The sequence below is a fragment of the Musca domestica genome, unplaced genomic scaffold, assembly GCF_030504385.1.
Source record: "Musca domestica strain aabys unplaced genomic scaffold, Musca_domestica.polishedcontigs.V.1.1 6, whole genome shotgun sequence".
In the NCBI taxonomy this organism is placed as follows: domain Eukaryota; kingdom Metazoa; phylum Arthropoda; class Insecta; order Diptera; family Muscidae; genus Musca; species Musca domestica.
The window spans coordinates 12460362-12472664 of record NW_026712363.1 but is presented as its reverse complement, the minus strand read 5'-3'; the positions used below and the strand labels follow the sequence as shown (position 1 = coordinate 12472664).

Genomic DNA, 12303 nt, shown 5'->3' with positions numbered 1-12303 from the left:
AAGCAAATGATTAACAAAGTTTAATCTCTGAGTTAAATTGTTCAAGGAATATAAAAATTGTCGATTAATTTCGTTGTGTTTTACTGTGACCTCTAACGAAATTAACTTTCATTTTATTACAAATTTTCTTGCCAGCACTGATGAGTTTCAGTGGAGACACGCATACTTTCACATTTGCAATAAAAACGAAGAAGCCGGCGATTCTTTTTTTATTTTGCAATTACATTTTGTATTATTTATTCTGTTCACCGTATTTATTTTCCCCCCCATTTGTCAGCTTTTATCTTTACTTGACAATCAGAGAATTGCAGAGCTTGCAAAACCTTTTAAAATAAAAATTGACTACAACTAAATTTCTCGCAAAAGGTCATATTTGCTCAGCTGAGGCCATTTTGTAGACATTTTTAAGAAATGGGTACAGTATTGGTAAAAATTATTCAAATACATATTTAAGGTGAGAATATATAGAACAATGGAGCGCAGCATATCTGCATACGCAAAATCTGACGTAAAGATGGAATGCAGCTCCGTTTGGAAAATTTTACGATACATGTCCCTAAAATCATGAGAGTCACATGCTTGGGACTATCATTTACGGTCTTCTTTGGATTTGGGAACATAAAAAAGTATCCATTGTGGCCAAAAATAGTTTTTTTTTTTTTGCAAAGAAAATATGTTCTCATATTTTTAAATTCAAAATAAAAACGTATATGTTTAAAGAGCAAAGGTGTTTTAGGTTGTGTTAGTTCAATATTGGCCCATAATCTACACTTGTTTACTTCACCTTTAACGAAGAAGCCAGCCGGTGACTTAAACCAGTAAAAAGGCGTTTTAAGGTAACAATACATAAAACGCTTTTTTAACTGGCTGGCTTTTTCGGAAAAGAACAGAGGGGCGTAGGGCCAAAATCGAACTAAATTAACCTAAAACTCCTTTCCTCCAGCTGATGACTTAAGCCAGACGTACTCTACGTCAAATTGTTTGCAAAAGTAATATTCTTGACCAACCTTACTTGTTTTACCATTAAAAAGTATAGGAACACAACAAGAATATATCAAAACAATCATTATCACACATTCAACGCAATCTAACAATGGTCAGTCTTATGGAAGAGTTTAAAATGTCAATGATCTCTATTGGTATTAGCTTGTCCATGCTTCAAAGCTGCAAGCCCCTATTATCACACTACAAACATGAAAAGAGAAAAAACGTTTTCATAAATATTTTTAATTAAATTGATAAGGACTTTATATAGACTAATGTACGAAGAAAATAATGACCCGCTTGTCATGAGTATATACAAATACTCCAGTGCAACTTTTTGATAAGGACAACTTGTTCATTATTACTTTCCAAATGTAAATAGAATATTCCATAAGCGAGAACTTAAATGAATTTAGTAACAAGAGTTTTAAATTTTAATTCTAGACAAGGCTTGTTTAAAAGGTCAATCAGAACCTGAAAACTTCTAAAATTCTGGATAATTTTTTGTGGCTAATGTTAAAATTTTTGCCCGACTTCTGCCAATTTTGATTATGAATATATTGTAGTTTTACAAAGCTGTTCTACCTCCAGCTCATGATAGATGCATGTTAATATAAAAACCACAATTACAGAAACAAATGACAAATAAAAGTTTGAAAAATCTAAAAATTAGTTTTCAAAATGCTATTCCATAAACGAACAAAGATTTAGGTTGACTTAGTTTAATTTCGACTTATAATTTATACTTGCTCACCCTATGCTCCTTTGTTCTTTTACAAGAAGCCAGCCAATGACCATGGTAAAATACGAAGGTAAAGTCATTTCCAATAAGCATTCCCATCTTTGCATGTTCTGTAATTTCGCTTGTCAAATTTTACTGCATTCAAAGCAAGTTTTAATCTCTGCTTTGTGTATGTACAATGGATTTATAAATATACATTTGGATTTATAAATAAAATTTTTGGCAAATGAATAATTTTGAAAAAAAAAATGTAAACATGATTGCATGACTTTACCTTCTTAATTCTACCATGCCGATGACTTAAGACAGTTAAAAAGGCGTTTTATGTATTCAGAACCTTTCTTTGCACATTTAATCACACAAAACCAATATTTTATTGAATTTTTTTTCAGTTGAATGAAGTTAACTGGCAAGTAAACAACTTTACCTGTTGCAATTTTTAATGTATATTTTGCTTGCCGCAGCCAATAATATATTTCGCCTATTTAAAATACATTAATTTTCGGGAAAGTTAAATCAGAAACTGGCAATCATGGCAAAAGCAAACCCATCTCTGCATTTTCTGTAATTTACCTTGTCACATTTCACTACATAAAAACAGGTTCCCATTGTATGTGCAGTGTATTTATAAATACAAATTTTGACAATGAGATGTTGTCAAATAAATAGTTTTTGAAAAAATTGTAAACATATGATTAAATGAATTTACCTTCTTGATTCTACCATGCTAACAATCTGCTATAACTTTTTTCTCGTCCAAATTTGTCGAATAGTTCGTTATAGTTTATCGAAATTGGTTTTCAAACTGTCAATTCCATTGTAAATGGGTCAAATAAATAAATGTAAACATAAAGTACCTTTGCATACAAAATTTTCGTGTTAATGTTTTAAATTTGACTATGGAAATAATTACTACTATTTACCAGACAAATTTGGCCGTTTCGGCTTGCTTCTTCTTGTACATTAAATTATCTATCAACGAAAGATCGGATATGAAGAGCGGATAGAACGTATCAGTCCTGCTCGGAACTTTCCCACGAATATAACATTGACATTAAATGCGAATTGAATGCCACAACCTTAAATTTCCATTAATATAGGATCTAGTAAACCTATTCTTTTTAAACTTTTGTCAAAATCATTTTGACAATGAGATGTTGTCAAATGGACAATTTTGAGAAAAAGTATTTCTCATGAGAACAAAACGTGATATCATTTTAATTTGCATTGCTTTTAAATTCTTTTTTAGAACCTTTAATCCCCTTAAACTTGTCGATCTATAGATCCCGTCGGACTGTCGGCTTTCTGTTTTGATTCTTCATATTTATTGCTATTTTACTCGTGTCGTATTTTTCTTTAGAGATGCCATGTTGCTGATTTGGTTGATTTGTGAAGATGAACAATTGCTTGGCTGACAAATGGTTTCAAGGATAACATATTCCAGAAGACCATTAACATAAAAAGGATTTTCCTAATTTCATGGACGTATTGCAGAAACTATAAAGGTAAGATGCGAAAAATATTTTAAACCATCCTAAATAAAGTGCATTTTTTCATCTAGAAATCCGATCCATTGGAGGCGCAGTGTGTGTGCTGTATTTATTTGTAAACAAAAACAAAGAAAAGGGCAAAAAGATGAGTAACACCATTCCAAGCTCTCCTCTAAATCCTAGTCAAAAACGACGTATTGTTAAGGCACAAGAATTTGAAGTAATATGTGATTTTATTGACCGATATAAAGGATTAGCTATTGACTGTGAAATTGAGTTATTGCAACAATTTCCACAATTTGAAAAACTAACATTGAAAAGCATTTTAGAAACAATATTTACAAATCGTATGCGTAATCAATATTGGCGTTATGATGCCAATGCAAAAACATATTTAAAAATGTGAGTAAATGTTTTATAGTTTTGTCTCTAATTAATGAGGAACTCCTTTTCATTCAATACGAAAGGTATGAAGAACGTTGTCAATCATCATATCCAATGGATCGAAGTATATTACTGAACATTGCCCGAGAATGTGATATGGGACCTGTTATGATGTGTCGTTCTCTGTTAAAGGTTAAATATAAAATTACAAATAAAGTCGAGTTGACCCAGCTAATACGTTCACCACATCTAATCGATGATCCAATGCTATCCGCAAATGTTGCTCAGTGTATTTGTAGTGATTCCACAGATGGGCCTCTAATTGATTTAAAACGTCGAGTTCTTGGAGAGGAATATGAATTTCGGGTATGTACATTTCTGACAAACTTTATAAATTAACGTAGAGGAGATCTTTTTTCCAATATAACTATAGCAATTATTGTGACAATTATAGAATATTACTTTTGGTTATTTGTTAGTGCTTGAGATTAAGTTTGTATTGCAACATATTAAATATTTGTCTATTAGTTAAAACAAATGGCCACACAAGCAGGAATGCACTTTTATGACGAAAATGATCTCAGACGATTGGGATATGATAAAACACCCGACATTAAAATGCTACTACCGTTTCTCTATAAAGGAGAAATAATAAATTGGATTGAGAGTAAGGCAAATTTTGGTTGCATAAAAACCCACAAAACTTATATACAACAACAATTGAGTAGTTATTGTAACAGGTTGGTAAAATTTAACAATATCATTCTCCTCTTCTTTTGTTTGATATTTTTATTTTTACATAGATTTGGTCCCGGCATTGTGATCTATTGGTTTGGTTACCACGAAGATACAGCCACATTAACACAAAATGCTTTAGGTATTACAGTCCTTGATGATTTTCCTGCCAAAGAAGATATTCAATTGTTAGATTTAAGCGAAGCCTGTGAATCTTATGATACATCAACTGAAAGCATACAGATCACATGATATTTAAAAAATTACGCCTTGGAAACGAGTTGCCTATGTCAAAGAATACCACTTCATTTAGTTAGAATACTCATTTGACTTGTTTGTAGTTTTATAATTAACATACAAACGAAACATTTGTTACTTACATAAAGTTAAAAAACGATTCTCATTCTAAAATTAAAAACAAATTGTTAGGCATACAGAAATGTATCACGAAAGGAAAATATATGTGTATATTAAAAAAATCTTTTTTTATTTTATTTTTTAAGATCAATAATAAAGTCGACTACTTTTTTATGTAAATGTTTATATTGTTTTTATTTCAATATTTTGTTTACATTAGCGATTCTTATTCTAATATTGAAAAAAACATTAGACAAAAAGAAAAGTATAATGATTTATATTCATTGTATATATATAGCACCTAGAAATCGTGTTTTACAAATTTTTGATGCCGAATCCGACCAATAAATATTAAAATAGTATAGTAACATTGATGGCAGTAATATGCACGTTCGATTAAATGCTACATTACTAAAACTCAATATTTGGTCTATCTAATTTATAATTTTCAGGATCGTCTATTGTTGCAGTCAATTCTTTAAGGACATCATAATCGTTGGTTACACCAGTATTTATGTGGAAATATGGACCATCCTCATCTAAACGAAAAAATCGTAATAATTTTACAAACTTTTGCTATCTGATATAAAACTCACCTGACATTGGTAGGATTTCCTGATGACTTTCCAAACTAGGCTTACCCGTAATGGCAAAGGACGTCCACAGTTGGACCATATTTTTGGAAACTTTGGTATCAGCTTCATTCAGTTTATGTGTAGAAAACAAGTAAATGTTGTCGTTGGAATGATGAACACCTCCCTCAAAGGGATAATGATCATTACCGAACTCGTAACCAAAACGTGTGTTACTACCTTCATAATCGAAACTGTACAAGTAGACGGGAGCAAGAGCTTTACGAAACATGCGTGTGGCTAAACTGATCACCGGAGACTTCATAGCAACAATGTTTGTTAACTGAGAAAAGAAAAAATAACCTTATAAGACTAGTTTATTTTCGTATTATTATGCTGGAATGACTTACATCAAAGTAGGCTGGTAGGGCTTTTTTGTGATCTGTACTGTGAAGTAACTCATTGGAAAACAACATCTTGAGCAGTAAGTTATCTGCAAGGCCGGTATTGTCATTTGCCTTGCTGATAATAGTATATGCGAATTCTCGAACTGTGATATGACTGAAATTGCCTATGGCGGCCTTTACATTATCGTAAACAGCTTGAAAAGTAAGAAAGAAATATATATGTTATGTAAACATTGTAAAAAGCAAACTACATTCAATGAATAACAATTGAAAAAACACATGTAAATAAAGATTTCCAATATTCTTTTAACAACTCAAGTAAATGTAGTAGTATGATACTTATATACAATTACTTACTAGCCAGTACAAAGGAACCATCATGTTTTGTAAAGCCCGTCATCAATGGTATGGATCTATTTAATTGGGTAATTAACTCTGCCGGTTCTCGAGGCAATATACCATAAAAATCGTTTACAATGGGACCAAAAGATTCCTAATAATAAAATAAACACCAATATACTTTTGTGCACTTCCAAAATGTTGATATTTATATATACCTCTTCGGTAACCTCCAGAATTTTTGGTACTGCCACATTACGCAAACACACATACAAAAAGTCAATATTATCACAAAAACTGCAACCAACGGCTTTGCAAATCCGTTCAGCTTGCTCCAAAGGATTGCGCGTAAATGCCCATGAAGAAAATATGGATCCAGATTGTTGTATGGATCTTTGAAAATATGTCTCTGGTGTTTTTGGACTAAACAATAATGATCCCGACATGGTGGTACCAGCACTTTGACCAAATATTGTAACCTGTTTTGGATCACCACCAAATAGATGTATGTAATCTTGTACCCACTGAAGTGCGACATAAAGATCACTGACAGGAGCATTACCGGGCATATTTTCCGATCTGGTTGATAACCAACCTAAAGCTCCAATGCGATAATTGGGTACAACCAATACAATATCTTTTTCCAGCAAATAATTGGGAGGATGATCAATATTCGAGCCATTATAAAAACCACCACCATATATGTAAAACATTACTGGCTTTTGTTCCGTCATCTTTAAAAAAGAGAAGATTTATCGTTCAAATAAGTTGTTGGTATATTTTAATTATTGGTCACACATACATTTTTCGTATAAACACACAGGTTAAGACAATCTTCCAAATCTTGACCGAGTTCAGATTCGCTTAGCTCTCGAATGGTTGTTATAACAGGACAACGACGTCCATGGGTTGTGGCATCTAAAATGTGTCTCCACGGTGACTTTTTAACAGCATGCTAGATGACAAACGACAATATTGGAAAATAATATATGTTTCATACGATCATATATAATTTATTTATCAAAAAACCTTGAATCTTAGCTCTCTACTGGGAGACTCTGCGTAAGGTATACCCAAAAATCGCATAAATGTCTGATTTGTCCATGACGTTTTTCCATAATCACCCAAGATTGTACCTTGACCTGGTAAATCTACAGTAATAGATGATGGCGTTGATGATGACGAACCACGAAAAGTGGACACTGCCACTGCGGCTACTAAACAAAATACCACAATTCTCATAACTAGCACACCGAATGTTTTCACTAAACTAAAGACCATTGATCTCTTTATTGTTATTAATAACGGAAAAGCAAACAATATTTTTTTAAATACATGAATGGAGTGTGGATTTATTTCCCTGCTCTCTTTTAAATGCCAAATGTGTTTTTGATAAGATCCAAAATATACTCAATACGGAGGTTTGGCAAGTGTTTGCTAACAATAATTTGTATAATAATTGTACAAACAGATAAGCAATCTTTATGGGTGACAATAGTCTTAAGAGAGCGCAATGAAATAGATTTATACATAACTCTTTAATTTTATTAATGGCAGCGTAAAGATACTCTACATTTTAATGTAATTAATTACAAATTGTGTTACGGAAGTGTATATGTAATATAAAGGAATGTAACTAGCTTTATACACAAATAAAATATAACAGTTATTCACAAAAAATATATAAACATTTTCTTTAAAAAGATTAAAAATAAGATTTGATTGTAGTCCAAAACAGTAGTTAGTTTTTTGCTTAGTGTCCTTGAATTTACATTTTATAACAAAGTCCTACAGGAAACAATGCTTCCAAATAACTCATATTTAGAACTAGTTTCAAGGTGTCCCACAGTATTAAAGATTATTTCAATAAATAATGCCACAGTTTGTAAAAAGCTTAGCGGTGACGATGCTGTCGTTGGTAGTAACACTAACATGACAACTAATTTTGATAATAATTCTATAAATTAAAAAAAAATCTTCAATAATTTTAGAATAATTTGAAATTTATTTTAGAAAGTAAATATTACAATTTTAAAAAAAGAAATTTCGAAAATAATAAGGAGCATTTATTTCCATTTTCGTAGGGATGTTGCCAGCAAACAGCAATGTACCAATTAAGTTTTATTTAAAGCTAAAATAAAATAGTTTATGAGTTCACTTCATCCAAAGTATGAGCCATCCAATCTGGTTCCGCCGCAGCTATTTTCTCAATAATCGAATTTACTTGATAGCAAAGCGATTGTATTTGACGATCCCATAATGGCAATACTTCACGTTTTTCAAAATGGACAATACCACTGATTTGATCAATGTGTCCATTCATACGACCTTCGGTTATCATTTGTGAAGCAATATTTTCAGCTTTGGATGCGGGAATTTCTAGAAGTGCTCCCAATTCAACAAAGGTTATATTATTGTATAGCTTACTTGCTGACAAGAGATTATGTTCAAAGACAGCACGGTCTAAAATCGACGAACCATCAACAGTGGCAGCCTTTTGATGTGGCTGTAATAATGCCTCGAATTCTTGCAATTCGGAACGACGTATAATGCGATCCAAGTACATTTTCTCCAAAATGGAATAGGCTGGCAGTTGCTGGCAACGTTCATCTTTGAAGAGCGTGGCTAACATACGAGAACGTTGTTGACCGGCCGAAGCCAAAACGGTACAAATGAGAGCTTTCTTCAACGCCGTCATGCGTTCTCCTTCATCGACAATTGTACGATAGGACAATTCGTTGTAGCGTTGGGCAGCTTCGATGAACTTACGACGATAATCAAGAACACGAGCATAGCACACCTTGTACATGACCTGAAGATGAATTTGATCATTAAAAAACAATCCACTTAATTGTCTAACCACATATTTACCTGCAATTCCTCACTGTGAGTATCTGCTTGATACAATGAGGCACGGTTTATGAAAAACTCAGCTTGTGCCGAATCATTTTCTTCCAAAAAGAGACGTGCTATTTTAAGATAAGTCTCCAACTTATAATCCACTGTATACTGTTTCTGCCCAGTCTCTAAAGGTATACCGACGAGAACGTTGGCAGCATCACGCCACTGTTGATTCCGTTCATAAATATCAGCCAAATGCTGGCGAATGCCAGCAACTTGCTCTTCAAAAGAAATTACTCGAGGTAGAACTTTGTCCAAAGTGAAGTGCGAAACTACTTTGGAAACATCGTCAGGAAGTTTACTTAACTGTATGCCAACGTCGTTGAGTATCTGTCGTGATATAACCAGGCTAACGTGTTCGTTAACAATGGCTTCTACGAAAAGTTTTAAGGTATCAACAAGATCATTGCCGGTATTGGTTAGAACCATTTCTAATAATTGACGGTACCGGTCTGTCTGTTCCTTGTGGGTTCCTGAAAAGTTGACCAACGACATCAGTTGGCTGCGTAAATTGTTAGCGCTTATACCCATGGTGCTTTCTCTTTGTTTATAGTGCACAGTTTATTAATATATTTTTTTTCGCAATATTAGTGTTTTTGCAATAAACAATAGAGCTATGTTATTCTGTTGACTTCCGATTAATTCAATAATCGACCTCGAGTACTCAAAGTTCTGATACTTGTGTGGGAACCGAGTACTCGACTATTCATAGTCGATTTGTTCAACTCATGTCCAATTCAACTTATGCCCTGTTCCAGAACTGCACTCATGGCAGATGACAGGTAGATGCATCAACGCTTGGGAGTATTGATATGTCAAAAAATTTTAAATGTTTTTTTTAATATAAGTAGATTTTTATATGTTTTTTTATACGACGTCATTTGGAGGTTATTATAATTCGTGTTTTTCAACAATGTTAATAAATTTAAATAATTGTTCATTCAACATTTTCAATTCCAAAATTGGTTTGACTGTTCATTGTCTCAGCAGCTGTGTCGATGCGTCTACCTATATTCATCTACCATGACTGCACTGTTACACTACACTTTTTGTTTTTTAAGGTGGAAACACATAAAGCGCTTATCTGGCTGGCTAAAGTCATCGGCTGGCTTCTTCGGAAATGAACAAAGGAGACTAGGGCCAAAATCGAACTAGGTCAACCTATAACTCCTTTGTTCATCTACGAAGAAGCCAGCCGATGACTTATGCTAGGAACACAATTGGAGCGAACGACGAATTTTTTCGCGGCGTATGTTCGTCGTCGAAAATAAAACACATATGTGTATATGGAAGTGCACACAATCACGGCACCGGCGAAAATTTCGTCGGTCGCCGCGAACTCAATTAGCTTTATTTCTATTTCATACGCCGGCGACCGGCGAACAAAACAGTACAAGGTGGCCATACTTGTACGAATTTTATGTGTTTTAGTAAATAAAGTTACTTTTTACTTTAAAATTTGTTATGGTCACTCTACTATCTGTTACTCGTATAAAAAAAACATAATTAATTTGTTTATTTATTTGTGTACTTGCGCCTGAGTGAAGATGGATATCAGTGAATTTATAATAGAGAAGATGGACATAAGTGAAATTATAATAGAGAACGTAAAGAATTATGTGTTCTTGTATAATTCATTGTAGTCAACAAATGAGCAAAAAGTAAACAACTTCATCAGCTGTTTTATAATTTCGTCGGTATTGTGTTCCATACGACGAATTTTCGCGGCTCATTTTGTCGCCGCGTAGGGCGAAATTCGTCGTTCGCTCCAATTGTGTTCCTAGCATTAAGCCAGCCAAATATGCGTTTTATGTATTTCCAGCCTTAGGATTTTGTAAAGCGACTTTGTATTCATGCATTGTATATACCGTAGTAGAAGAATACAGGTAGTCGTATCAACACAGCAGCTGGGAAAATGAACTGTCAAAACAATTTTATATAATTATACCATTAAGAAGGTAAAGTTATTTCAAATAAGCATAATCATCTCTGCATTTTCTGTAATTTATCATTTCACTACATAAAAAACATGTTCCCATCTCTGATTTATGTATGTACAATGGATTTATAAATACAAATTTTGACAATGAGATGTTGTCAAATGAATAATTTTTTATAATTCTTGATGATCCAATCCATGGTAGAATCAAGGAAGTAAAGTCATGCAAACATATGTTTACAACTTTTTCAAAATAATTCGTTTGACAACATCTCATTGTCAATATATACATTTATAAATTTATTGTAATTACACAAATCAGAGATGGAAACTTAGTTTTTATGAAGTGAAATTTGACAAGGAAAATTACAGAAAATGCAGAGATGGGTATGCTTATTTGAAATGACTTCACCTTTATAATTTTACCACGATCCAATCCTTGTGAAAAATAAATATATTTTTTGTGCAACTTCACTTTTTTTATTTCACTTGTCTTAAAGCTAGCTTGATAAAGAAATTAAAAGCTCAATAAGATACAACATTTTAAACGTTTTGATACACATTATAAGTATTTTTTTAGGTTTGTTCAACTATATCTTCCCATGACAAGATTTATTAATAATCTTTCACAAAACCTATCTACCAGGGCTTATTAAGAAAGGTTGCTCAACTAGAAAAATGCAACTCTGTGCGACAATGTGATGTTGTTAAATGAATAATTTTGAAAAAAATGTTTAAACATATTATTGCATGAATTTACCTCGTTGATTCTACCATTTCAAAACAATACGCACATACACACAAAATTTGTATATATTTTGACAGAATAGGAGCACCAAAAGAAAAAATATATATTTTGGGGATAGTTTTGTTCCACCTTCTGTAATTGTGTCACGCTATATACTAATACTATCCAACTCTGTTCCAAACTTAAAAATTCATCACATTTTAGACAATACAAAGAATTGTAAGCGTATTGTTTACAGTCTGGCCAAAACTACAATTAAAGATGTTGGTACATAAGCAGCTTGGCATCATGTCTAGGGATATTAATGTTTAATTATAAGGAAAAACGACGACAGGATTCGAGTGTGACTCTCACATCCTTTTATGAAATGTCAAAAACAATTACATTGGTACCATACCAATTACATTTATATTTCAAAAAAATCCATGCGGAGACTTGAAGCTGCTTATGTACACACACATTAAAAATGAATTTACTATTTGGATTTGCAGACACTAATCAAATAATCTGTCTGTTCCAGAACCTGCAAAAATCTACTAGTTTTGCATTTTTTTTTGCGATATCATAAAGGGAAAATCGGTTATCGTAGTAAAATCTTTCACATCCTTGCAGTCCTGGAACAGAGCAAATATGAATACTTATTCTGTAATTTTTTTAACTTTAGTTTTTCCTCTACATCGTTTTTGATCATTTTTGGTTGTAGCA

At 32.7% G+C, this 12303-nt stretch overlaps 3 protein-coding genes across 3 annotated transcripts; 1 reads left to right on the top strand and 2 right to left on the bottom strand.

Moving 5' to 3' along the window:
* Positions 1 to 3025: 3025 nt before the first annotated feature.
* Positions 3026 to 4872, top strand: LOC101895414 (CDAN1-interacting nuclease 1). The gene is made up of 5 exons (XM_005178364.4): positions 3026 to 3231; positions 3288 to 3618; positions 3684 to 3966; positions 4129 to 4340; positions 4404 to 4872. The coding sequence occupies exons 2-5, from the start codon at positions 3362 to 3364 to the stop codon at positions 4585 to 4587; spliced, it is 936 nt and encodes a 311-aa protein (XP_005178421.2). The 5' UTR covers positions 3026 to 3231; positions 3288 to 3361; the 3' UTR covers positions 4588 to 4872.
* A 65-nt stretch (positions 4873 to 4937) lies between these two features.
* LOC101895240 (glutactin) lies at positions 4938 to 7438 on the bottom strand. The gene is made up of 7 exons (XM_011292161.3): positions 7040 to 7438; positions 6813 to 6965; positions 6229 to 6744; positions 6029 to 6164; positions 5675 to 5865; positions 5289 to 5607; positions 4938 to 5231 (listed from the first exon to the last, which is right to left on the bottom strand). Exons 1-7 carry the CDS (start codon positions 7289 to 7291, stop codon positions 5104 to 5106), a joined length of 1695 nt encoding a protein of 564 aa, XP_011290463.2. The 5' UTR covers positions 7292 to 7438; the 3' UTR covers positions 4938 to 5103.
* Positions 7439 to 7995: 557 nt separating this feature from the next.
* Positions 7996 to 9567, bottom strand: LOC101895066 (COP9 signalosome complex subunit 4). Its single transcript, XM_005178363.3, has 2 exons — positions 8882 to 9567; positions 7996 to 8822 (listed from the first exon to the last, which is right to left on the bottom strand). The coding sequence occupies exons 1-2, from the start codon at positions 9440 to 9442 to the stop codon at positions 8157 to 8159; spliced, it is 1227 nt and encodes a 408-aa protein (XP_005178420.1). The 5' UTR covers positions 9443 to 9567; the 3' UTR covers positions 7996 to 8156.
* Positions 9568 to 12303: the final 2736 nt, after the last annotated feature.